Source organism: Prinia subflava, chromosome 28 (genome assembly GCF_021018805.1).
Source record: "Prinia subflava isolate CZ2003 ecotype Zambia chromosome 28, Cam_Psub_1.2, whole genome shotgun sequence".
NCBI lineage: Eukaryota > Metazoa > Chordata > Aves > Passeriformes > Cisticolidae > Prinia > Prinia subflava.
Genome location: NC_086274.1, coordinates 2,635,425 through 2,660,665, shown reverse-complemented (window position 1 = coordinate 2,660,665; position 25,241 = coordinate 2,635,425). Strand labels below are relative to the sequence as shown.

The window sequence follows — 25,241 nt, the reverse complement described above, 5'->3', positions numbered from 1 at the left end:
CATTCTGTCTTCTCCCTGTATCGCTTGTTTGTTTTCTCCCCCCCTCCTTTTTTTTTTTTGACTTTTGCTCCATTTGTTTAAAACAAGCAGAAGTAATCTTGTTCTTGCTCTGCATACCAGTAGGGCTGGGGCTTTTTCTCTCCTCTTACAGTGCTGCTGTAGCAGAGAATGGTGGCCAAACACCACAAGAGCACAGAAAAGAACAATTTGAGGGGTGAGGGAGAAGGGCATTTGACCACACCTGTTGTTACCCTATATGTACATGAGCACCTTCTACTACAACGGGGGCAGAGATAGCAAAAGCTTTCCAGGAACAACCTGCTGCTGAAATGTTCTCTGGCAGGAATACAGGATTAGGGGTGAGGGAGAACACAGAGCAGGTCTTACATTGCTCCTTGCCATCCTGATTCGTTGTCTCTTGGCATCCCCCCCCCGTGTCTTCTGACACCTCCTCAAAGACAGTCCCTGGGGCAGGGCCATACCACAGAGCTCTTAGCAAGGGGAAAAAGCCCATGGTGGAGGTTGAAGTGAAGAGTCACAATTGCTTCCCATTTCCCAGTACAGTATGTTACAAGGGGCCCATTGCAAAGCTTGGCTGCCTGACAGTTTTGTTTGCAAGAGCATTGGCCCCTTTCCAAGCAATTCTTTCAGGTCTCATTGTTTGGTAGGAAACAAACAAGGGGAACAGCACTGGGTGGGCACACCAGAAGAGGGTCTAAATATAGCAGGGCAGCATTAGGGAGCCAGGCTTCTTAGCCAAAGCTTACTCTAAAGATGACAAACCCGCTCTGCTAGTCTACAGAAAAGACACCAGTTGTGCTGTAGGCACCCCAGTTGGAGAGGAGAGGGCTCTCTGGATGTCCCAGCCCTCTTGACCAGCCTCAACGGTGCTACACTAGCCATAAAAGTTGAAAGCAGCCTGTTAAACGGAGTAAGTAATTGCAAAGCACAAAGAGAATATCAGTGGTTCTAGCCTGAAGTCTTCTGAGTACTTTCTGCTATAATTTACACCCAGTATAATTTCAGCATGAGTCAGGAAATAATCTGAACTACAGATTTAGGCAATGAGGTGTCAGAATGAAGACAAGCCAAGCCCTTTCGACCTGTGATGGAAAGAAGATAACTTTGTGCCACCTTTGCCTGGAGGTGTTGAGACTCAGTAGGATTCAAACTAAATAATTTTGCTGACAGCACTGCAGAGCTGGTGACATTTCTGAAAGCAGAGGAAAAGAGAAAACAAGTGTGCTAAAGAAGTTTAAAAGCATCCTCCATAACTTGGCATATCCCCACAGAAAACACATCCTGCTAGAACAGCCAGGGCACAGGTAAGGAAATGTTTAAGGAGAAACGTGACTTTTCCTGAGGGAGAATATGGAGAGCTTTAATTTTACACATCCTGAGAGAGGGGACACTCACATTTCAGGCAGAGGGAATCTCCCCAAAGAGCTGATTTTGCTGCTCAGTACCTTCAGCATTTGAGAGCACAGTAGAAAGGCAAGTTGTTTTTCCACTTAACCTAGGGGGCACGCCTGACCAAGAAGAGAGATGTGGTGTGAGACAGGAAGAAAAAATATGAAGGAAGAGGGAATATGATCAGTCTTGCAAAGACAATAGGAGATCATTTGTGCAGACCCACCAGAGCATTTCCTACAGGGATTTAGCTCAACCAGCAGAAATAAGAAACAACAAATGTGCCACATGCAGGAACACCTGGCCTTGCCTGATGCAGCTGCCAGCACTCTGCCCCTCACAGCTGCCAGCCCTCGTTAGAGGTGTCTGCAAAGAGGACGTGTGGCTTTTGCAAACTTATATGTCCTCTCTTTCCCCTTCCTGCCACCAAATCACGCTTTGCCCTCTTAGAGACAGAGAGAAGGTGTGAAGCAGCAGACTGTCCTAGCTGAACACCACCACCATGGCTGGTGACTCTTCATAGGAACTCATCCTTGTGCTGGATGTTCAGTCTAACAATAAAAGGAATCTTAGCTGAAAGCTTGTGCTAAAACAAGATATAAGTCTCTCATACAAAAGATGATTCATGCAAGTGATCAAGAGAAGACCTCAGAATAAAAGAAGTCAGGTTTTAAGTGACTTTTAAAAATAGCATGTAACAGGCTAGCTTTTATCCCTAAAATAGTAAGCATCCCCTGAGCTATTTGTTGTTTTTTTTCCAACAACAACAACAAAAGATTATTATGAAACAGCCCTTATCTTCTAAAAAAAGTGACCAAAATGGATGATTGTGGAGTGAACTCCCAAACACAGTTCTTTGCTCCCTTCCAGCTTAGTCCTTATAATAGAGATTAATTCTCAGCCCTTCTCAGCCTTGAATCACCATTAAAATTATTCAAGGCTGCTGTTTTTATGCAGTCAGGTTAACCCACAACTTCCTTCTCCCATGGCAACATGGTTAGCAGAATGGGTGATAAGAGAGGTACATCTGAAAGTGGAAATACAAGCAGTGAAGTGGGTGCTGGTTTCAGTGTCCTCTGAGTGGTAATGAGCTGAACTAATCAGAAATTATTTTTTACAGAGTGCTACCAATGCTCTTGTTTGGCAGAACTGAGGACAGGAGAGACTAAATAGTTACTTTTATTTTTATTATTATAGGCCTCTGGCTCAACAGATTTTTCATTACTGTTTGAACAGTGTTTATAGGCTAAGGGCTGGGGAGACTGCAACAAAACCAGTGGGCTGCAAATGTGGAGAAAGAGATTAATACTTGAAACCCTTCTGTCTCTTAGGCTGTGGTAGTGAAGATCCCACATAGTGACAAAGCAAGGGGTGTCTGAAGGGATGGATAGATAGATAGATAGATAGATAGATAGATAGATAGATAGATAGATAGATGTCCTCAGGATTTTCTTCCCCAATTGAGTTTTCTCAGCTCTACAGACTCCATCTGTGCTTGAAAATTCTGATTACCCCTTGTATTCAAGGGTCCTATGGTTAAGACATGCCCCATGTTCACAGGTGTAGCTCACTGGGCTTTTTGTTGGGCTATAGAGTCACAATGTTATTTTAAGCAAGTATTTTAATTTCTGTAGGCCTCTTTGGTTAGCTGATCAGGTGGAAAAAAGCAGGCAAAAACATTTCCTGGTTTGGTGGGAATCCTGATGGTTGATATTTGCAGTGAGGCAATGTGTTGAAGGAATCACCTCTGTGACACACTGCCTTTCTTGTACTCAGCATAAAGGTGCCAGCTGTCTCTTCAAAGTTGTTCAAAAATTTACTGGCAGAATGTTCTCAAAAAGGCCTGTGTGACTTCGGAATGTCTCTACCATGGAAGGTTTGTGGTCTTCTTGCCTCACCAAAGGGGTCATCCTGCTGGTAAGATGTTAGGAGGAGGTTCAGACCATGCCCCTGAGATGAAGGAAGCTTTTGCCAGCTGTGTGGCTTGTCTGATAGATTTTTTTCTCTGAATGTTTGTTTTACAAAACTGTCACATTACTGAGCTATCAATAGAGTTTTACACAAGGAGATATAAAGCCTTTCTATAATGGTCTTTATGTTGTTTAAATAACAAACAGTTTGAGTCCCCAGCAAGAATTAGAGATCCATTGTACTGGATGCTGGACAAACAGAGAATTAGGCAAATGTCATGGTTGAAAAAGTTTGTGCTCTGAGTAAGGGAATGGAGATAAGTTCCTCATCCTGTTTTCTGAATCCAAGACATCTCTGAAAGAACTGTGAACAGTGAGAGCAGGGAATCTGGCTAAAAACATGGTTGCATGTTTTGTAGTTGTGCTCTGTATGGTCAGTACTGAATATCATATTATATTGGGGTACTTAGAATCATTTAAGTTGGAAAAGACCTTTAAGATCATTGAGTCCAACTGTTAACCCAGCACTGCCAAGTCCACCACTAAACCTTGGTTACACTGTCATGTCATGGGCAGGCAGTCAGCAGCAAGGAGACTCGGTAGCATGTGTGGGGTGCCTCTTTCCTTTGTGCCCGAGGTGCTGGGACCTGCAAAGCAGCTGACAAAACAGTCCCACAGGGCAGAGAGACACACAGGACAAGGTATGTCAGGGTGTAGGTCAGGAGGGTGGAAGGCAAAAAAGGAGGTGAGAGTTGAGGAGACAGGGCTTGTGTGGTTGGGAATGGGTGAAATTAGGAACCAAGTGTGGTAGGTGCCCTGTGACAAGGATCAACCCCATAGTCGGTGGGGTTTACATTTCTCCAAAATGTACTCGGAGAAACAAAAGACTCCACACCAGCCTTTGTCTTAACAATACACTCCAGCTTTGGCCACAGAGATGGGAGTAGACAGGAAACAGCTCTGGAGAGGGGCAGGAGAGGAAAGAGAGTCTGCTGAGGGGTGGGGAGGGAGGGTGAACTGGCGTGTCAGAGTCTAACAATGAACCGTCTGTGTCAGGAAAACAGACGTACTTGGCAGGGCTATTTTTAGGGGTTCAGAACTCCCCTTCTCTGAGTCTGCCTCCCCCCTCTTCTGTGCTGAGTGGCGTCTGGCAGATTGGTGGAGATTTAAAGGCCACAGATAGGAAAGAGCTCAAACACAATGAAGGAAACACAGCAGGGAGGGGAGAGATGGGCGTCCAGAAATAGCCTGTGCAACGCCTCAGCCACGGCCCACAGCTTTTAGTGGAAGGGGAAGAAATACTTAGACCTAATGGCCAAAGCTTGTTCTCCAGGCTTTTGGAGTGCTTCTGGTGTCACCGATACCGTGTCTGTGAGAACAGAGAGAACAGTAAAGAACTGTAAAGTCATTATCCATGCTGTGTTCATTCACACACAAGGCTGGCTTGCCACATCCGTTCTCAAGCTGAAGGGCGGGTGAGGCATCGCCGATCAGCAGTGAAGCGGGGTGGGAAGGTGCCCCACCTTCCTGTGTGAGCCTGTGGCCCTCGCTGGCAGGGAGGTCTTTGTAACTGACTTAAAATCCTGACCTATTTTTACAAGTTCAAAGGAAAGGAATTAAAATTATTGTCGGAGTTCATGGCTTCCAGACTTGGGCTGTGGCACTGCGGGGCCATTGGCCATCACACTGCATATGTTGGCAGAGATGAGGAAGGAATCTCTGTGGAGAGATGGCTGCTATATGAAAGCCCAGTTTGGCTTGGTGTTGCTCCTATTCTGCACTCACTTTTTTCTTTTTCTGGTTTGTTTTTAGAAGGGAGAGAATTTCTCCCTTCTTTTCCAGCTGTTTCAACCTTGAATCTGTTTTCCGTACTTCTTGCCTGAGAACTTTTCCTCCCCAGGTTTGCCTGATCTTGTCTGTGAAAGCTTTTCCAGGAGGGGCAGAGGCTTACTCCTTAGCCCTGCCTCATTCAAACTAGTTCAGAGACCTACCCTGCCTCCTGGGTTGCGCAAATCCAGACTTCGTATTTTTTCCTCTCTGGAGAACATCGCCCCTTTCCCTCAGAAAAATCCCTCGGCTCAGCACTGATTTCAGGCTCTGATATGAAGTGCTTTATTTGTAAAGCCTCCCTTGTTTGGCTCTCGCTCACCTTGCCTGACCTTCTCCTCCTCCTCCTCCTCCCTCTTCTCCTCCTCCTCCTTCTTCCTCTCCTCCTCTTGGCCACAGGCTCCCTGGGCAATCCTGTAGCGACCTCCCCTCTGTCCTCTTGCTGAACCTTATCCTGGCATGGGAAGAGCCACCCCTGTAGCCCAGCCTGCCTGGCAAGAGCTCTCCTGGAGCTCCTCATGTCTTCTTTCTCTCACTGCAGCACACGCCTCTTTCACCCTGCTTGCCATGCCGTTTCATTTCTCCAGCTCTCTTCCCTCCATGGGAACGAGGAGCTGGGCAGCAGCACAAGACAGTAGGGCAGCAAATCTACAGCATCTGAAAGAGCTTCTGTGAATAAAATGAGAATATTCCCTATTTTGTTTCTAGCTTCTCTTCCCTGTACTTTTGCTTCAAATACCATTTTTCTTGTCGTGGGGGTGGCAGTCTCTCTGCTTTCCCCACCACGGTACCATGGTGGTGATGGTGCTGGACACTCAGAGATCAGGGTCCTGGCTGGGATCAGGGCAGCAGACCACAGACCCCAAATAACCAAAATGAGATGGCAGCACTTAATTTCTGCAGTGTTCATCAGGCAGCAGGATCCACCACCATGGCTTCCAAAGATGGCACCAAGAAATGGTGCTTCCAGCTGAAAATGCCTGTTGGTCTGTAATAAACACTACAAGGTACGGCTGACATGCTGACCCAGCAGTGCTGCTGAGTGCCCATGCTCTGGGACTGTGAGCCTTGGAGCAGGGCTGTGTAAGGAAGGAGAGAGGATCTGTGCTGCACAGGGTTTTCCCCTGTCCCTGGGGCCAGAACTCCCTCGCTGGTGACATGAGGAAGCTTTACTCATGCAGGGGGTGATTTTATTTTTTGAATGTATTTATTTATTTATCTTAAAATGAAGGCATCCTCTTTTGAAGACATCCTGTTTGGATAAACGTGCAAGAGAGCAGGGGAGAAACCATATCTAAGATGAGGGAGGGCAATGGAGATGGGGCAGGAGTGTGATGTAGAGGGTCATCAGATGACAGGTGGACACAGACCCTGTTAGTGATGTGACCTCCATCTGATGCAGAGCGGTGGAGGAGACTGGCACAGTGAGATTAAACATCTTGTTTAGCTCAGGGAGGAAGGGGTCTGGAGAGGGGAGTTCAGGACTTCAAAGAAGATGGTGTGGTTACTCACCATGGTGAACCTGTTCTCTCACCGCGAGTCTGGTGTGGGGACTCAGCCGTGTGGGAAAGGGCTGGCAAGAGCAGCAGGACATGCCTCCTCCCTGAGGGGGCTAGGACAGGGCTTTATCCTCCTACAGAAGGCAGCCAGCCATCCAGACAGTGGGAGCATGGCCTGGCAAGACATCCAGGTCTGAGCGTCCTGTTGTCTGTGCTAGCTGTGTGAAGTGTGGCCCTTGGCAGGCAGGCAGGATGCGCTGTGGCACGCGAAGGCTTTGGCGGCACGCCGGGGCGGGGAGGCATCCCATGCTCTGACTCGACATCAAGGTGCTGTGAGAAGCCCAGGATAAATTCAAGGAAGTTCTGAGTGTTTCATGAGGACTGAGGGTTCCTGAGAACAACTGCTGGTCTGGTGAGAGCTCAGTTTTCTTCCTTAGCCTGCGAGTGGGAGCAGAAGGCAGGGAGGTGACAGGCCAGACATCTCTGTGACACATCCTGCAAATCATTTTCCCCTCAACCCATCAGGCATCAAGCTGTAAAATGGGGATAATTATGATAATTGCAGTGATAAACTGCACAACTGGAGTTGTAATTGTACAAGGTCCCTCACTAGGTCCCTGTATGTTTTTTCTTATGCGTGAAGTGGTAACATAAAACACTTTAAAGGGAAAAAAAGTGACCACACCAACAGAACCTGAATTGATTTTGGCAGTGCTCAGGTCTCAGACAGAGGCTTGATTTCTCAGGAAAATTACTCTCAAGTGAGTGAGGTGGTGAGTTTGCAGACAGGTTCCTCTGCCCACGAGAATGCAGAGCAGACGCTTGTGAAGGGAGGTGGGTTAAAGTTGTTTGTTGCCCCATTTCCTAGCCAGTTTCCTCCAAACCAAAACTGCTTTCCTTGTCTTTGGACAGATTTTTGGTGAAAAGCTGCAATATCCTGTTTTTCATTTGTTCGTTTTTTAACTCCGAGCAATACAGCTACATTTGGCACAGAGTAAGAGGAGTGTCAGTGAAGCCTTAGGAGAGTTAATTTTGTCTCCCTGGGGAGGCTAGTGGGGATAGCCAGTCCTGTAAAGCAATGTGAATTTCTGGGATAAAAGAATGTGAAGTGCAAGGAACTGCTCTTATGAGTTGACATATGTGTGTACTGAAAACTGGACCAGAAAAGTGTTTGTGGGGTGAAGGGGGCAATGACACAGACAAGGCTCCCGGCCTGAAGGCAGACCTGTCCCGTTTCCCTTCTTGCTGTACTGAGTCATTCCAGCTCCTTATCTAAACCCCTTTGTTGGTCAGGGGAACCTTTTTTGGGAGCTTACTCAAAGGTATGTGAACTTAGATGCCCGGACAGCATCTGTTTCTGCTTGCCGGGGAGGAGGGAGCTGAAGGTTTCCCTCCTTCCCCCTCCCTTTAATTTCCCAACTCTTGTCCCCTTCTTGCATTTCAGCAGCTCCAGCCTGCACCTCCGTAGAGGAAGGCAGGTCCTGCAGTGACAGAGTCATGCTGGAGGGCAGGAAGGCGCCTTGCGGCGAAGGACTGGGCGAGCAGGGGCAGAGGTTTATCGGGGAGGCTCCTGCTCTCTGCTCCCCGGCGGACCGTGCTGGGCTGGTAGCACAGGAAGCGCCTGCCCGGCCCGCGGTGCTTTCCCCGCAGGCGGGCAGGCAGGCAGCCCGTTATGTGCCACAGCCACGGCACACGCTCCCTCTTCCTTCCCCGAGCCCATCCCTGCTCCCCAGCTCCTCGCCTTCCCTCAGCCTCTCGCTCACACACACACACGCACTTTACTGCCAAAAACCGTCCTCCGCCCCCCTCCTCAGCTCCTCAGCTAACTTCCTTTCAGCTTTTTTTTTTTTTTTTTTTTTTTTTTTTGAGCTGGATAATCCTAGGATTTGTAAAACGGGGGAAAGGAGAGAGCGACTGAGCGGGAGTCAGGACAGGAAGCTGGTTTCTCATTCCTCCAACTGTCCAAAGCAGGAGGAGGGGAAGGGGGGGAGCCAAAGAGGAGCCTTGTGCAGACTCTTCCCCTGTCCCGTTTCATTAGTCCGTTTGAACTTCCAGTCTCCTCCGAAAGCCAAGAGGAGGACGACCAGAGCGGGACGCCTTCTGCTGGAAGTGGCGACAGCGCGACTGACGAAACGCAGAAAGTGGCTGTGGAGGGTCCCGGGATTGCGCTGAGGGAAAAGGCGTCCCCCCACCATCTCCTGCCCCCAACTTGCCAGCTCTGATGCGGACACCCATCCACCACCCACTTGCCTCCGATGAGAACCCTTCTGGGCTCAGGCTATGATCGCTGCTGCTGCGGGCTGCGGAGCCTCCTCTCGCCCTGACCTTCTCCTGCCACAGGAGCAACCCAACATCTGGTGGGGATTAATGTTCACTTCTCTGGCTGGACGCTGTACGGGACCCCCGATGTTGCTCCCTGGGAGCGGGACACGGGCGGTGGTCTGAGGAGAAGAGCAAGAATTTTGCCGCCCAGCGTGAGGCCGGGGGGAGGGGGGCAAGGCAGGAGGGGGGTGAACCTCTTTTGGGACTAACCTCATGAAGAACAAGGGAGCCAAACAGAAACTCAAGAGGAAGGGAGCCGCGAGCGCGTTCGGCTGCGACCTGACGGAGTATCTGGAGAGCTCTGGGCAGGATGGTAAATGCTTCTTTATTCTCACTCTGGCTGCAGAAAAGCCAAGCGCGTGTCCCCCTGTTCTTACTGGTAGGACTGCAAACCAGAGCTTTCCAAAAGCTCGGGGTTAGACAGCCTGGAGCTGATTTATCCCCGGGAAGTGGAGTCACTGCCCCGTTACTCACAATGAATGAACGATCGGAGGATTGCTTTGGTGATGCATCTGCATGACCCTTACATGAGTAGTGCTGTGCGTGTGGAAAGGACTTGGCTGGGGTTCTCGGGCTGCCTAAGTGTGTACAAAGCCCGACATTGGTTGTGATGCCCTCTCCCATCTGCCTGGCTGTGGAAGGGAGTAGCAGGCTTTCAGGGAGTCAGGTTTGGAAATCTGAACTGTACTTCAGTGTTACCTCCTCCAGGATTTCAAAATCCAACCGAGGTCCATGAGACTAGAATTTTGGAGGACTCTAGGGAGGAACTGGACTGCAGTACAGTTCCCATGTTATCCTTGGATTGCTGGGTGGAGACAGGACAGAGACTGGGTTATGAGGTGGAGTACGGTGTTTGGTGTGCGAGGCATCTGAGCTAACACGTTCACCACCCTGTCTGTTGGATTTCACTCCTTCTCCCCTTGGCCTTCATGCTCCCAGATATTGAATGAGAACACAGTAGCTCAGACAAGAGGTAACTCCAATAAATTAAGGGGGTCTTGGGTTTGAAATGGTCAGTCCTTGATGACGGAAGGAGCAGAACATTTTTTCTTAAAGTGCGTTGGATGACAAGAGAAGTGGTTGTGAGTTTGGCCAGCAGAAGGACCTGCAGTTTAGCAAGACGAAAAAATAAATACATGCCTGTTATCATCCCTGATGTTAGCATTATGATGCAGGTTTAGCATTGTGTTCCAGTTTGAATTAACCAATTTTACCAATCTCAGGTTATTTTGAGAAAAAAAGAAGAAAAAAAAAAAAGAAAAAAAAGACTTCTAGCAGCAATGTCAGCTTTGTCCAGGGAGAGCTGTACAATCAGGCCTTTCATTTGCTGATGAGCACGGCTGGTGAAGTGCAGTGTGGAACCGCACTGGCAGAGGGATGAACTGTATAACAGGAGTACTTTCCATTGCACAGTGAAGAGTGTAGTACTTTTCATTGCACTAAGATAAAATGTTATATATGTGCCTTCATTTAGGTATGGGGGAAACCCAGCCATTCAATGGCATTGTGGGTTGTCTGTGACAGGTACCTGATCTTTTAACTTTTATAGCTCTTAACAGCAACTGAATTGAAATGTCAAAAAAATAACAGACTAAATGAGCTGGTGTCCCTTTGCCAGTGTGAGGTGCAGACAGATAAATTCCATCCAGTGTTACCATGAACTTCTGTGGTGGAGGAACTATTTACAGCTGTTTACAGGAGCACTGGAAAACACAGGAAAGGCGGGCACAGGCAGTATATTCAGTTGAAGTAGCAAGGAGAATTTCAAAGGCAAAACCATAGTTGCTGCGGTTGAAATTAGGCCAAAGGAGCAAAATCTATTGCCTAAAATCTCATAGGTTTTTTTTGTTTGTTTGTTTGTTTGTTTGTTTGTTTTTCTTTTGTGCAGTACTGCTGTTTGTTCAGTAACACATCTCATTGCCCAGTGCTGTGGGATCCAGAAATGAAAGACTCGTTGGTTATAGGTTTATTGGTAACGGTGCAAGTTAGATTGGAAATTCCAATTCATCAGGACAAGGGGAAAGAAATTAAAGTTAGAGTTAATTAAAGTTAATTAGAGATAATAATTTTGTTGGTAGTAGGACTCTCAGGATGAATAGGAATGACCAAGAATGCTGAAGTGATGTCTTGGGGAAAAAAATGAAGGTTGAGATGTCACCAGGACATCACAAACTTGCAACCAGATTAGAAGGGCATTTAGGGTATGAGGCATGGTTGATTTGGGGAGAGTTGAATTGTCCTGCTAAGAATTATTTCCAGTGAGAAGTTAGTGCTCTTGTAATCAGCAAGTTTTATAGGGACATAAGGCTGTACCTTTCTCTCTGCTGTACATAGTGCTGTGTGTTTAACTGGTGGCATGCAGGATCAGGTTGTTCCCTACTAGGAAGCAACGAAGTTCTAAGACTGTGTCTGGTGTCTGAGAGCGATGAGGAGCAGGAGAACACTTTGGCTGCTGTCCAGCAAGCATTTTGTTGTGGACCTTCCTGAAAGCAAGTTTTAAAACGCACCCAGAAGGGTTAACTGGAAAAGAAGATGCTGTGGGCCCGGCAGGACGTGAGTCATATTGGTTGTGCTTTCCGTGCTCAGGTTTGCTTTACACCATCCTGCAGGGCCCTTATGTGTGACCGGGGCTGCGCAGGCAAGGAGAGGCCGGGACCTGCTTTGCTGGTGCTGGCCAAGGGAGCACAGGGGATGGCCAAGGCTAGGGAAGACGATTCAGTTTGGAGTATTCCCCCTGGGTTAGAAAATGAGCTTTGCAGTTAGGGGGTGCTGCACTGCTTGTGCGATGCTTTGTGGAGGAGAGGAACAACTTGAGTCCCTACATGCTTGTGGTTGTTGACGAGCAGCTTGTGCTTTCTGCAGGGACCTTAGTCCCTGTGTTGTTGCCAAATTCCAGTGGAGAGAATTATATTCTGCTAAAGGTATCAGCATTTCCTCTCTTCACATTTAACTCTTTGATAAGTTGCTATGGTTCACTTCAGAGGCAGCCAAAGTTCCTGCTCTCTCCCTTGCCAGATCCATGTACCTAAGCCTCTGTTAGAAAGAACTTTATGATAATACAGTAAAAGCTGCAGCAGAACTACAAAGTGTTTAAAAATTATCAAATAGGAAGACTTTAGCAGGTACAGTGAAGCAGCTCAGAAGCCAAAAATGTGATGCAAAGCCTTTAGCCCTGAGTTGATTCTTCAGATCTGACACAGGTCAGTGGTGATGGGCAGATGTGGATGTCTGGTGGCTGGTTAGAAACTCAGATGTGTTGAATTTACTGTGTTTCAAGTCAGTTCCTGTCAGTACCACATTTGACCCTGCTTGGCCTTTTCCTGCTGGCAGTCTCTACAGAGACACTGGTCACACTCCTTATGGGGGCAGAGTGCTATCAGTGCACACAAGCATTTGAAATCATGACTCAGGCCACAAAAACCACGACATAAAATCAATGCTGAGTTCTTTGTCCACTTTCTGTTTTCCAAAACTTCAGTGTGCATCTGGGTTATGTTTTCAAGTCTTTCTTTGGTAAGAGGGCTAGAAACTTGGGGAAAAAGAAACTTCTCTTCCTCCTCACCATAATTATCACACAGTGGCTTAAATAGCAGTGTGTATGAGGACAAGCTCACATCAGACATAAAAGAATGATGGCTAGCAATACCACTGAGGAAAAGTTGTCTAATTTTACATAGTCCCTCCTCTGTCACTTCCAGCACTGAATCCATGCTTGAAGGAAAGTGATCTTCTGGAATATAAAACCTTAACTAGAAAGCAGTGTCCATGCCCAGACTTGGGACATGTATAGGCATCCACGCAGAAGGAAGCGACTACTAATGCCCTCTACTAAAACATTTTACTGTGCCAAACTTTACTGAAATGTATGAGTGCAATGGTGCTAACAGACAATAGTCTCGAAGGATTAACATTAGAGTCGTGTTTTAGCCTCTTAATAACCAGCTTGGTTTCCAGAGGAGAAAAATGCATTCTGCCTCTGCTGAAGTCAGTGGGAGCTGCACATCAGGCTCTCAGTTCCTGTAATAGCAACAGTATAATTTTCTGGTGACAAATGGGCCAGTAGAGGAGACAAGACACAAGTTTGTGCACCATCTTTAGCTGAGGCAGGACACTCTGAACTGCTTAAGAAAACAGTCACAAAGAACAGTCTTGCTTCTGGTTATATCACAGAAGTGTTGTAAGAGGAGTCTGCTGTAAGAGTCAAAGCTGTTAAAGTGAGAGGAACTAAATCAAAAGGGAATTTAATATTCCCGGTGCTTCTAACTGTGGGAGATTCAAGCTGGGATTTCAGGTGTTCAGCCAGGTACGACTTCCGTGTTTTAGAATGGAAATGCACACAGCATCTACAAGAATTGGATTGTGATGGTAAAAGATAATCCAGTCCTTCGCATAGGAATCGCTACCGATCCAGACCTAGCCTTGTTTCATATGTTTAGAGCCAAGCAGGACTCGGAAAAAGGCTGAATTGTTTCCTTTGGTTTTTTTGGTATGCTGGTATCTGGATGTTGGGCTATGAGGTGCTATCAGGTCTGCATAAAGCCAAATCTCAGACTTGATGCCTGGTTCTTTTGGTGCAGGTCGGCTCTGTATGTCTGAGATTCCCCTATTTGCTGGAGAGTTAATTCTGCTGTTGCTGTACCCCTCTGTGGTTTCTTCCACATCTGTTTCCTGCCTGATGTTGTCTGGTTGGGTTTCAATGAGCTCAGCTTTTCCCCTCAACCCCCTCCCACACTCCCCACAGCTCCCTCAATGGCTCTCATCCTGAGCCTGCAGCACCCAAAACACTTTCTATCTCTTCATCTCATGCAGCTTATTGGCTTTGTTTGTTCCTTGCTTTGGAAAAAGGGCTACTGAGTTTGAGAAGGTTTGAAGCCACCAACTCCCTTATTCTCCCCACTTGAGGCTCCTTCTTGCCATGGCAGAGAGAGCAAGGCCTGCAAGCAGTAACTCCCTAAGGCTGGGGAGGGAAGAGGAGCTGTTGTCTTCAAATGTAGATAGGGACATGTGAGGAAACCCTTACAAGTCCCTTGATTTTAATATAGAAAAGGATACAACAACCTGGCCAGCCCATATGACACTCTTCTGTGTGTGTGGCTGTGCAGTGGCTGCTTCTGCCTTGTCTCAACTGCATTTGAATGAAAGAATAAGGAAAATTTTCATTTTGCATTAGTGCTCTCCAAAACGCGGTAGCTCTGGCCAGCCCTGGCTCCACAAGCAGGTTCTTAAATGTGCCTGAGAGCTGCAGTAGGCAAAGACTTTTCTGTAGCATAGGCAAGTAGTTCTGAGGGAAAGCAGTGACAATAATTCAGTAGTAGTGTGCTGGGTACAAAAGGAAGGAGGGCTTGGATACTGCTTGCTTGTTTTGGTACAGGCCCTTAAGCACACTGTCCTCTGTGATTTTGTCATCACGCATTTCACTGTGAAGCTGCCTTGTCCATATGTGACTGGGTAAGGAGAGCTGTCACTCAGGAAAAAAAATTTCTTGCTTCAAGGACAGACTCCCTTTGGAGCCAATCATTAAACCTGCTGCACAGATGTGAAGCAGCTTTTCTGGGCCCTGTGGCTTTCTTTCCTCACCCTTTCATGTCTTTTGGGCTAGGAGCATGCTGAGATGAGCGGGAGGGTGCATGCAAGTCTGTAGCACAAGTAACTGTGTGCCACACAAGACCACATTTGCGTTCACTTAGGACATTTTTTTAAGCTGCCTTTCCTATAGTTATGTTTCAGAGTGAAGGCATGCCCATACTTTTGGTTAGGTGCTTTTGGTTGGTAATACATGCAAGAAGTCCTGGGAAAACTGCTGAAGAGTCATTAAAGGCAAAGTGGAGGAAAAAGACAAAGCTTTTTTTTTTTAAGTCCCCTTGGAAAAATGAAAATGCCACACGCTCATTTAATCTGCTGCAGAAGAATGAAGAGCTGCTCAAAATCCCACTCTCAAAATTAGAAACTGTGGCACTGGGGATTTCTGTCTCAAGAACTGTTCAAGCTGAAAAGAAACCTTTTTGTGGAGCCAAATTGCCTTCAGTCTCGATCTCTTTCCTGACCTACCTTACTCTGTGGCTGTGCAAACACTTGTCTCCTTTCAAGGAAGGAAGCAGCAGGAGCTGGGAGGAGAACAGGACAAGAACAGTCTCTTGGGCTGGCTCAGAAATGCTTTAGTCCTCTTTTCTTGTGTGTAATGTGCTGCTGGGGTCAGATCTACATTTTCACACTGCTGATATGCTGGGAAGCCACATGGCCTGCACTCTGTGGGGTCTGTTCCTGGTCTATTCCAGTCATGCAGGCTGGGTGGATATTTAAGGCTACATCCCCTCATCCTTGTGACAGGAGCAAAAAGGACAGTTGAACCCTGAAATTTTGGGGGAAAAGAAGTGGGATTGTGTTATTGTGCAGTGAAGGAGAGCTGTGGCAGCAGAGCCTGAGAGCTGAGTACATGTATTGGCAGGTGGAGGAGCTAGGCTGGGCTTTGTGGGGAAGACAGCTCCTTGGCCTTTCAGTGTCTGCCAAAGCTTGTCTGGTGGACAAGAGATGAGAAGCTTTGCTGCCAAAATGGATATTGTAGAGGAAATTATTAATAATGCAAATTCTTGCATTTTCTCCACCCTCTCTCACAAGTGGAGCATCACATTTTGAGTCCCAGATACCAGCTTCTATGGCAACAAGTGACAGCAACAAGACACTGGGAACAACGGGAACAGAAGCCATCTGTTTGCTTCTGTTACTTTGCTGTTCCTTCTTGTTTTGGATGTTTGTGTTACTTCCTCAATCTGTTTCTGGTTCCTGGGACCTGGATTTTTGTGTCTTTGTGGCACAGTGTTACTGTTGTTTAACATTCATGTTGCAAGCTCAGCTCCTTGTTCTGTATTGACTTTCCACTGCTAGCACTGTGTGATTAGCAGAGAACTCTTGCATGTTGCCTCCTGCTTTACATTTCCCTTACTGAGCACTGCAGGAGGCAGATGTGTGGTTTGCATGCACGGAGCCCCACTTTGATCCTGCCTTCTCCCCCACCCCCTGCAAACAGCATGAATCACATCTTGCCTGCAGATTTTAGATTAGGACACGTATTTTGATTTAGCAAATGTTTTCTCTTTGTTGGTAGCAGCTGATTTCATCTGAACTTTGAAACCAAGGAGTAGGGACTTCACCACTTGTGGTATCACAGCTCTCAAAGTTTCAGGGAAACAGCTGTAGTGGATGAAACATGGGCAGTGCACGGGGTGGATGTACAACACAGGCTGACCTAGACTGATGAGCAAGTCAGGGAGACCCCCATTGTCTGAGGTGCTTGGGTCTCAAGCTTTGGTGTAGGCCTGGTTCTAGTTTGGAGAGCTCAGAAAGAGTGCATCTGTAACTCGGGTGTTGCATGTATGACACAGTTGTACAGCAGCAACATTTGCTGGCAGTCAGGTTTGTGCCAAAAATTTATGTTCCAGTGTTTCTCCTTTAACGGGAATAAGGGAAATGAAAACAGCCTGTCAGGAATGGTATAACCAGCCCAGCTCTGAAGGGCCAGGGTTGGGGTGGCTGTGAGATTGACTGCCCGCATCATGGCTTGGACTGGATCTCTATCTGGAGGGTGATTAAAGGATGGAGAGCTACCAGCATCTGCCTCCAGTCCAGCACCACCAACAGGGTGCCAGATACACTTAGAGCTCTGACATGGAAACCTACAGATACCTTATTGCAATGCAAAGGCTGCTAAATGGCTGCCTTGCTGGTTATTTCAAGGGCAACTAATGTTCCTAGCTGCCTACTAGTGGCTCCTTTCCATACATTCCCGGAGCCTCAAGCCTCAGCTCTCCTTTGCTCGCATGCCAGAGCCTTCAGCTTGTCTGTTGATAACTTCAGTTAATGTGTTTTGCATTGTCAACAAAAAAACCCTAAAACCAAACCAACTAAAAAAAAAACCAAAACAAGAATCTGCAGTATGTTTACAGTGGACACAGATAGAGAACACTGTAACATAAATTGAATTTAGTGTTAAATGAAATTATGTTGTGCAACTGTGCTGACTGTATTATTAACTTTCATATGTAATTCAATAATGTAGACTCTGTTTTCTACATTTATTTGAAACCACAAGCAGACTTTCTGATCCTGTGCACCAGTGTGATTGCAGGTATGAAAGTACTTAACCATGGACTTACAACCTACCTTTTTGTCAGATGTTGGGGCCTTTGCATGTAATGAAGTTATAGACACCAATACTCACCTTCACCCTCACTCAAGTGCCAGATCACTGCTACCCCTGTGTGTGACAGCGAGGAGTTCAGACCCTAAGGCTACAAGTCTTTGGCACACAAGTGCACAGGGAGGTGCCAGTCCTCTTCTGTTCCACCCCCCTGCCTTGAACATGACCCTGCCGCTGAATTAGAGTCCCCATTTTCACCTGAGTGGGGGCGCTTTTGATTTTAACAGTGCACCAAAAGGGGCAGAGTAAAACTCATGCTTTTTGCAGTTGCCTTTGGTTCCTCCACCTCAGTTGCTTTGTTCCCATTTGGGAGCAGCCACCTGGCCTAGGCTCAAACCAGCCTTCTTCCATCCTGTCACCAGCTGATGATGTGTGACACTCAGTTCCAGGCAGTGTCAGGTTGGCTGGATGGCTGCCTCGACTTAAACGAGTTAATGCCCATATAGGAAGAGTTACCTTAACTGCAGTAGAGAATGTTAGAGAATCACAGAATTACGGAGATGATCAGGGACTTATTGAGATTAACTAGACCATACCCTCTGCTCAAGCAGGGTCAGCTTGAGCTGGTTGCCTGGGACTGTGTATAGTTGAATTTTGAACATCTCCACAGATGAAGATTCCACCACCTCTGTGAGCAAACTGTTCCAGCCTGAGACTACCATCAAAGTGAAAAAGTATTTTGTTCAGATGGAGTCTAATGGTTTTTAATTTATGTTTCTTGTATTGTTAGTAGGCAAAACTGAGAATAGACTGGCTCCCTTTTCTTCATTCCCTTCCAGCAGATCTTCATTCACAAAGGGGGATCCTTCCTGATCCTTCTGTTACACAGGCTGAACAATCCTGACCTCTCCTCATATGAGAGATGCTCCAGTCTCTAAATCATCTCTGTGGCCCTGAGCTTGACCTTACTCCAGTAAGTCCTTCTTGTACTGTGGAGCCCAGAGCTGGACACAGGACTCCAGCTGTGAGCTCAGCAGTGCTGAGCAGAGGGGAAGGATCACCTCCCTCAACCTGCTGCCAACTCACCTCCTAACTCTTCTGATGTTTTTAGTAATCTATACAGTTACTAGCAGAGATTTTCCTTGGTATTCCAGTTTTTGCTGGCAATTCAATCACTATCTAATGTGCAATCAGGATGTGGTAAAGGATCCTTTGTGTCTTGCTTAATGTTCTTTGTGCCCTGGTTTATGCTCAAAAGGAATTGTCTTTTCATAAAGAGCCCCAGTTCTTTAATGGTTTCTGAAGTTTTGCTGCTAGTTAGCCCAAATAAATTAATTTATATAATACGCTGCTATGCTGCATCTTCTGAAAGCCATGCAGAGCCTTGGCTTAATAGAAAGTCTACAAAAAATGGTTTAAGCGGCACATCTTACTCAGGTGGGTTTGTAAGGCCTTCCCCTTCCTCCCCCAAAGCCACAGTGCACAGAACCAGGGCATTGTGGCCAAGCTCCTTTCTGCTAAAGCATGTCCAGCAGACTGGAGAGGGAGAAACTTTGCTGCCAGAATGGATGCCATGGGGGAAATTATTAATAATGGAAATCTTGCTTTTTCTCCACCCACTCTCACAAGTAGAGCATCACATTTCCAGTCCCAGGTACCAGCCTCTATGGCAACAAGGGAGAGCAGAAAGACTCTGGGAACAAGGGGAGCAGAAGCCCTGTTACATCTCCAGCACGGGGATCGAGCAAGGGGAGGGGAAACTCACATCCCTTTACAGGATTCTCAGCTGTGTCTGCTGCTCTTAGAAATATGCCCTGAGCAGCTGACTTGGGTTCATAGCAATTTATCTCCAGCTCCTCACTGCCCTCTTCTACACTCAGGGCTCAGCTAACTAAATGCCTTTGGAAATGCTATTATCTCCTCTGCTCTCTGGGGCCATGTGCAGCGTGGAGATTTATCATCTGGAACGGGAGGCTTTGTTTAGTTCTATAAAGCATAGAAGAGTTAAAGAAAGAACAAAAAATAAAGGCCAAACCAAATGCAAAACTCATTCTAAATCTCATGCCTTTGTTTTTGCTCTCTCCAGTCTGGGATTGTGCATGTATTTTGTTTTGTAAGGTCATTAGATACCATTACATGAGGAAATGGTTAGAGGAGATATACCTCTATCTCTAGAATAGGGATGAACATCCAAATGGCCAGGTGACATTCCTGATGTGACTAAGTTGTGTAGTTTATTTCCCAAAGAGCATCAGATCAGATCAGCTTCTCCAATACAAACTTCATTTAAAGAATGCCACTGCTGGTTTTCACTAAACACAGCAGCATCAATACTGCCTTTTTACATGAAAGATGCTGAAGCTGCTCACAAACTTTCTGTACACGTAGGATGCAAGGCTGAGAATCCAGGCTGGATCTGTGCCTGTCTGTATTCACTGGCTCATCCAAAAATGCTGATTTAGCAGGCAGAACACTGGGAGGAAGGGTGTGTGTGTGTGTTTGTTTGCAGCTGAATATTTCAGTCGGGATATTTTTGATACGTTGGCATTCTGCATTTACCATCGCAGCAGTGAATGTGACTGTCAGTCCTGTTGCAGACAGGCAGCTTGGCAGCACAACAGAGCCATCCAGCATGTGGAAAACCCTTTGCTCCACACGCAACTAGTGCTGGTTTTTCTGTTCCTCTCCCATTGTGGTGCTGCTGCTAGTGGGGGCAGTCACACCTTAGGAGGTTCAGAGGTGTGATCAGGCAGGGTGAGCTTCCTTCTTGAGCCCTTGCATCTGTGCTACAATTTGTGTGAAATAAATAAGCTGTCAGTGGGACTGAATTGTTTCTTTGTGCGAAAACAGAGAGGGAAACAGCTTCACCATTTTGCTCTTTCTGTTATTATCCTCTCTGTGTGCTCCACTTGGTAGTGCATTTTCCTTACCCTTGTTCTGGTCAGGTAATTTCAGATACATGAGAGGCTAAATGAGAACAAACTCTCTTGTGAGATTTATTGCATCTTCTGCTTCTAATCAAGCCAGAAAAATAGAGCAACAGACTTCCTTCTGTAATCCTGTTCTCTCCATTCCAGTCCTGACTGGAAACCAGAAGTACAGCAAGGAGGAATGCAGGAAAAAAAAAAAAAAAAAAAAAAAAAAAAAAAAAAAAAAAAAAAAGTTAAAACAAATGTCCTGGAATCCCTAAGAAGAGTGTGAGGTTTGGCCTGAGGTGATGGTTCAGGGGTGCAGAGGGGGTGTGGAGGATTCTCCCTTCTCTCAAATGTTTTCAGTTCCCTCTACTTAGTTGGTTTCTTTTACCTCCCCCTGTGCTCCCCTCCCTGTCTCCCTCCATTTTGATAACTTCATTGCCAGGATGGCAGGATGGACATGTTGCCAAAGTCAATACATCAAGCTCTGTGCCCAAGGCAGGCTTCGGAGCAGTAAATGAGAAGAGCTGGTCTTGATCCATTGGGTCCATCATTCTTCCCTCCTGGCTTGGTAGTGACTCACATACTGCTGCCTAAGGTTCACTGTGTAGAGCCACAAACAAGGGCCAAGCAAGGAAATTCAGTTCCATATCCCAGTAAGTTTGGGGTCACCCTCCAGACTTGCCAGAACGTAGATAAGGAGTGGAATCCCCTGCAGTCCTGTCTGTAGACCAGGTGGGTGTAGGTGACCCAGTGCCTGCTGTCCTCCTCGAGGTGGCAGGCAGAACAGGGTGGTAGAGGCAGCCCTCTGTCACTGCTCACAAACCTGCTTGAGGCGGGGAGGAACCGATGTGACAAACACAAAGGAGGGCTAGGAGTCCTAATTAGTCCTCATTTCTATCCTGCTAAAATACCCATCTGTCACTCTGCTGCAATAATGAGATTTGAGAAGATTAACTGGATACTACTGAGGCCCCTCAGCATGGCAGCTCCGTAAGTGTGCCACTGTTCAGCTTTAAGCCATGCTTGCAGCAATTACACCCCAAGCAGGTTTATGTCTGGTTAGTGCTTGCATGGGAGTGGCCCCAAAAAAATCTGCTACAGGAAAGGGGTGGGTGATTTAGAAGATGGCAAGCATAGTACCATTACTCAGTCAAGTTGCTGTCTTGGCATCATTTGGGGAAATGTTGCCATTTGGGCACATGGGTAAACAAGGAATCCAATATTTCAAAAGAATCCCCGTTGATCTTTTTCTTTCCTAGAGGATAGGGTCTCTTTTACACATGCTCATGCTGTGCTGTGTCTTTTCCTTTGCAGAAGCAATTACTGCTGGAGCTAGGATTTGTTTTTTTATCCAGTGTCCTAAACTGTCACGTAGTGTTGCTCTGCCTGGCTCAACAGCTGCCACCTCCCAGCCTAGAGGTGGGTGGAGTGAGTCTTGTTTTTGCAGTTTGTGAAATATTTCAGGATGTGAGGCACTCATTAAATTATTGATGTTAGCTCTTGGGCATTAAAGAGATGTGAACTGCAGCTCTGGATCCTAAGGGCTTCAGAGGCTTATCCCTGCCCTAATGATGGTTCCCTGCTTGGGATTTTTCATGCATCTCTTGCTACAGCTTTGAACTCACTGCAGGATGGTGGAAGAATTTAGCAGATGGACAAAGGATGACTGCAAGGCTTTTCTTTGCAACATTATATACCTGTGAAGAAATTCTAATTGAGCTTTGGTAGAAAAAGGGGAAGGACACATGCATGTTTTCTTTAGGAGAATGGGAAAAATTAAAAAATGTTTTTCTGCCTCTTGACAAAACATGTTTGCAGGGCATGAAAAGATTTTGAATAGTTGTGATTCAAGGAACAGTGCAGGTGCACCTGACATCAATTCTTGTGCTTAAGGAAAGATATTTTAGCTTGTAATGTGCCTGATTTTTCTCCCTTTCCCCAATCCTGCCTCCTTGAAAACTGGCTGACAGCAGCAGTGCTGCTGACTTTACCTCGTGGTTAAGGCAGGATGGAGGTTGGGACTTTCAATGCAGCTCTGTCTCTGCGGTACTTTCAGCTCTTTGGCTGGGCTGTGGCAGTCAAAACCAGCACCTTGGCTGATGTGGGACAGGGAAGGGAAGGTAGCAAGTGTGGCACCATGAGCTGTTGAGATCTCTGGGCAACTTTGAGGGCTGCTTGCTCGTTTTCAGGGAACTGACAGCTAACAAAACTCCATGTATGGCAGGAAAATCCGACCCCAAAACCATGGGGTCCTGTGGTTGTGTTTGAATGGGAAGTGTTCAAGAAGGTTCTCCCTTCACCTCCCCTTGCCCACCCATTCTCCCCTCTCTGCTTTGGAGCGCTGTGGGGGCACAAACCCCTCCTGTTTGTTATGGGGCAGAAGAAGGATGAGGACCATCCCTGACCCCCTCCTCCCCTGGGCAGTTTGCATGGTAATTAGCTTGTCCCTACGAGACAAGCCCACAGCCCAACAGAGCGACGATTCAGATGCTGAACAATGTCCAATTATCCCAGCCCTGGGAGCAGGAGGCCACTCCCTGACACGTGGGCTCCATGTCCATGGCCAGATGGCTCCTCAGACCCCCTTGGCTGGGCCAGTAGTGCTGCCTGGGGAATTTGACACGTGTCAGCATTTTTGGCTGAGTGCTTTCGTGAGCTACCAGCAGCGCAGTTGCCTGAAACATTGGGAAGAGCTCTGCGTGCGCCCGGGGCAGTGCCACGCACTGCATGGCCTGTGCTGAGACAGTGCTGGTGGCTACAAGGGAACGTGGGTGTTCGTGTATGGGGTGAGATTTTGCAGCCTCAGCTTGGCTACCTGTATCCCTCATCCGGTTTGGTGTCCTGCTGGAGATGTAAGCAGCTTGAAAGCACACTTTTTGCCTTTCTCTTTGTATTCTAGTGTTTGTGCACCAGTGAAGGCTGAATTGCTCAGATTGGAGTTTGAATTGCATGAAGGAGGTGGCAGGAGTCACATCCATGGCACGCCACAGGCTGTGGCAAGCTCTGCTCCTGCCAATGCCTGGCTCAATGAGACACCTTAGGCCACTCCTTTTTTTTCCATCTCCTACCTCCCTCAGTGATTAAATGATGCCGATATCATCTTCTTTTCGGTGCAAAGTTCCCATTGTTGTCGTTATTAAATGGGAAGAGCCCTAGCTGTTTTCATCACCCCGTACTGAAAAGTGGGCTCTTGCAGCTCTGGGGGGTGACACATTGGGTGAGAGTGAGGGCAGGAAAGGATTGGGCCCACTCAGCCTGCCTGTCTCAGCAGGTTCCATACCAAGAGCCTCCGAGGGAGGTGTGAGGAGCACCCCACCAGGGTGGCACTACGTACCCAGAGTGCTCCGTTCTGGCTTGGTGAGGCTTCTCCCCCGATACGTGACAATTCAACTTTGAAGAGAACATGACAGCCATTTACCATCTAACCTCTGGGGTTAGGAAATGGAAAAAACAAATCAGCATGGATCCGAAATAGCAGGAGAGATTACCCTAGACTGGAGCTTGGCCAGGATGCTTCTGCTAATCTTGCAAAAAAAAAAAAAAAAAAAAAGGGAAACCAAGCAGAAAAATAGAAAAATGCTACAAAGAATTTCTGCAAGACTGCAATCTTCATTTTATAGTCTCTGATTTAGAAGAGAGAATATGCAGTAGCACAGCTTTCCCTTTGCACACCATGGGATGGGTTCATTACTGACTCATGGATAGGACTGCTCCTTACAAGTTCTTTGGTTGATTCTGATTTTGGGACCAGGCCCAACCTAATTTATGGGTAGAAGTCAGTGACAATGCATCCAAAGAAACAGCTGGGAGGAAAGAGCTGTGGCAGAGAAATGGATAAGGACACTGGAAGAAATGGATGGGAAAAGGGAGTAAGGGCAAAAGTGGACCGGAGAGAAGCATGTGAGGAAATTTCAGTATGCTTGAAAGGGAGGAGGCCAAGGTTGGAAAAGCTAGTCTGAGGGCAAAAGTGACTGTATTGGAACAAATGGAGACTGCTAATGAATGGTGGAAGAGAGAGGGCTGTAAGTGGGAACAAAATTCAAAATCCTGGCAGCTTTGTTAGTAGGGGTGGAACAGAGGAAGAGATTCTGTTCTGGGTACAGCCAGCTGAAGGATAGACAAGAGTAAAGGAACATGCTCAAAGTGGCGACAACTCTTGTTATTCAAAACTCCTCTTCCAGATTTTTACCCAAAAATGAGACAGGGCCAGAGGTAAAACAATAATTTCTGTCTCCTTTCAGCCCTTGAAACAAGCTTGGTTTTATGAAGTGTAAGGAGATGCCATTAAGTTACTACATAGCAAGTGACGCATTTTTTTCATCAGCTAACTACATGTTTTCATTCCCCTTTTGGTGCCTAACTGATGCTAAAATGAACTTCAGTCTCTGATTAGTTCCAAAGTCTATGGATGTGAAAAAGAGCAGCTTTGCCTTGCTTGGATAAGGTTTCAATACTTAATGTTTAAATGTGCTCATCTTCATCACCTGCTGAAGAATGTGGTGCTTCAGCTTCCTTTGCTTTGGAAGCCTGTGCTATGAATCAAAACTTCTCTGATTTTACAGTCTCCAGCAAGGTCCTGTTTTTAGATCATTCAGTACATCCCCTTTGAGACACACTTGTGCAAGAATATGAACTTAGCCTGGAGTTTTCTTCCCTCTGAAACGTGTCAGCCATGTACTAAAATCAGGATACAGGTCATGGCCTGAAGTGTGTGGCTCAGCTGTGTTGGCTGCGGAGAACTGCAAAGGCAAAGAGATGATTGACTTGTACAGCAGTACTGTAGCTATCAAAATGTAAGGAAGTTTGATTAAGTATGATCTCAACACCCTTTTCCTGCAACACCCCTTGTTGTGTTTGGAAAGTGTTTGTTAGTGTCTCAAAGCCCTTAGTACAGCAAGATCCAGGAGTCAGAAGCACAAAAGAAACACAGTCCAGAAACCCAATTCCTGGACATATGCCTTTGAGAAATGTAGTGCATTAAAGGATTTTTTCTTTGGTTACTTCCTCTTTCCTTGATTCCTCCAGTCTTTGTTATTCCCAGCAACAACTTTATTTACTTATTTGCTTCTTCCCAAACCACTGGACAGACGGGGGCTTCATCAGGGAGCAGTTTAGCTGGAGTGGGCAAAACAATGGGGCTTTAATCAGGGTGCCTCCAGCAGCCACTGGTGGCCAGAGGTTTCTCTGAATTCCCAACATGGAACAGTTGCCTCTTTCATGAAGT

At 46.7% G+C, this 25,241-nt stretch overlaps 1 protein-coding gene across 1 annotated transcript in view; it reads left to right on the top strand.

Annotated features, from left to right (window-relative positions):
• Positions 1-7,733: 7,733 nt before the first annotated feature.
• ARHGAP31 (Rho GTPase activating protein 31) overlaps positions 7,734-25,241 on the top strand; it is a 61,466-nt gene continuing 43,958 nt past the window's right edge. The window contains exon 1 of the mRNA XM_063419973.1: positions 7,734-9,281. Coding sequence (XP_063276043.1) covers positions 9,182-9,281 — 100 coding nt within the window. The 5' untranslated portion in view covers positions 7,734-9,181. The remainder of the gene's footprint in view (positions 9,282-25,241) is intronic.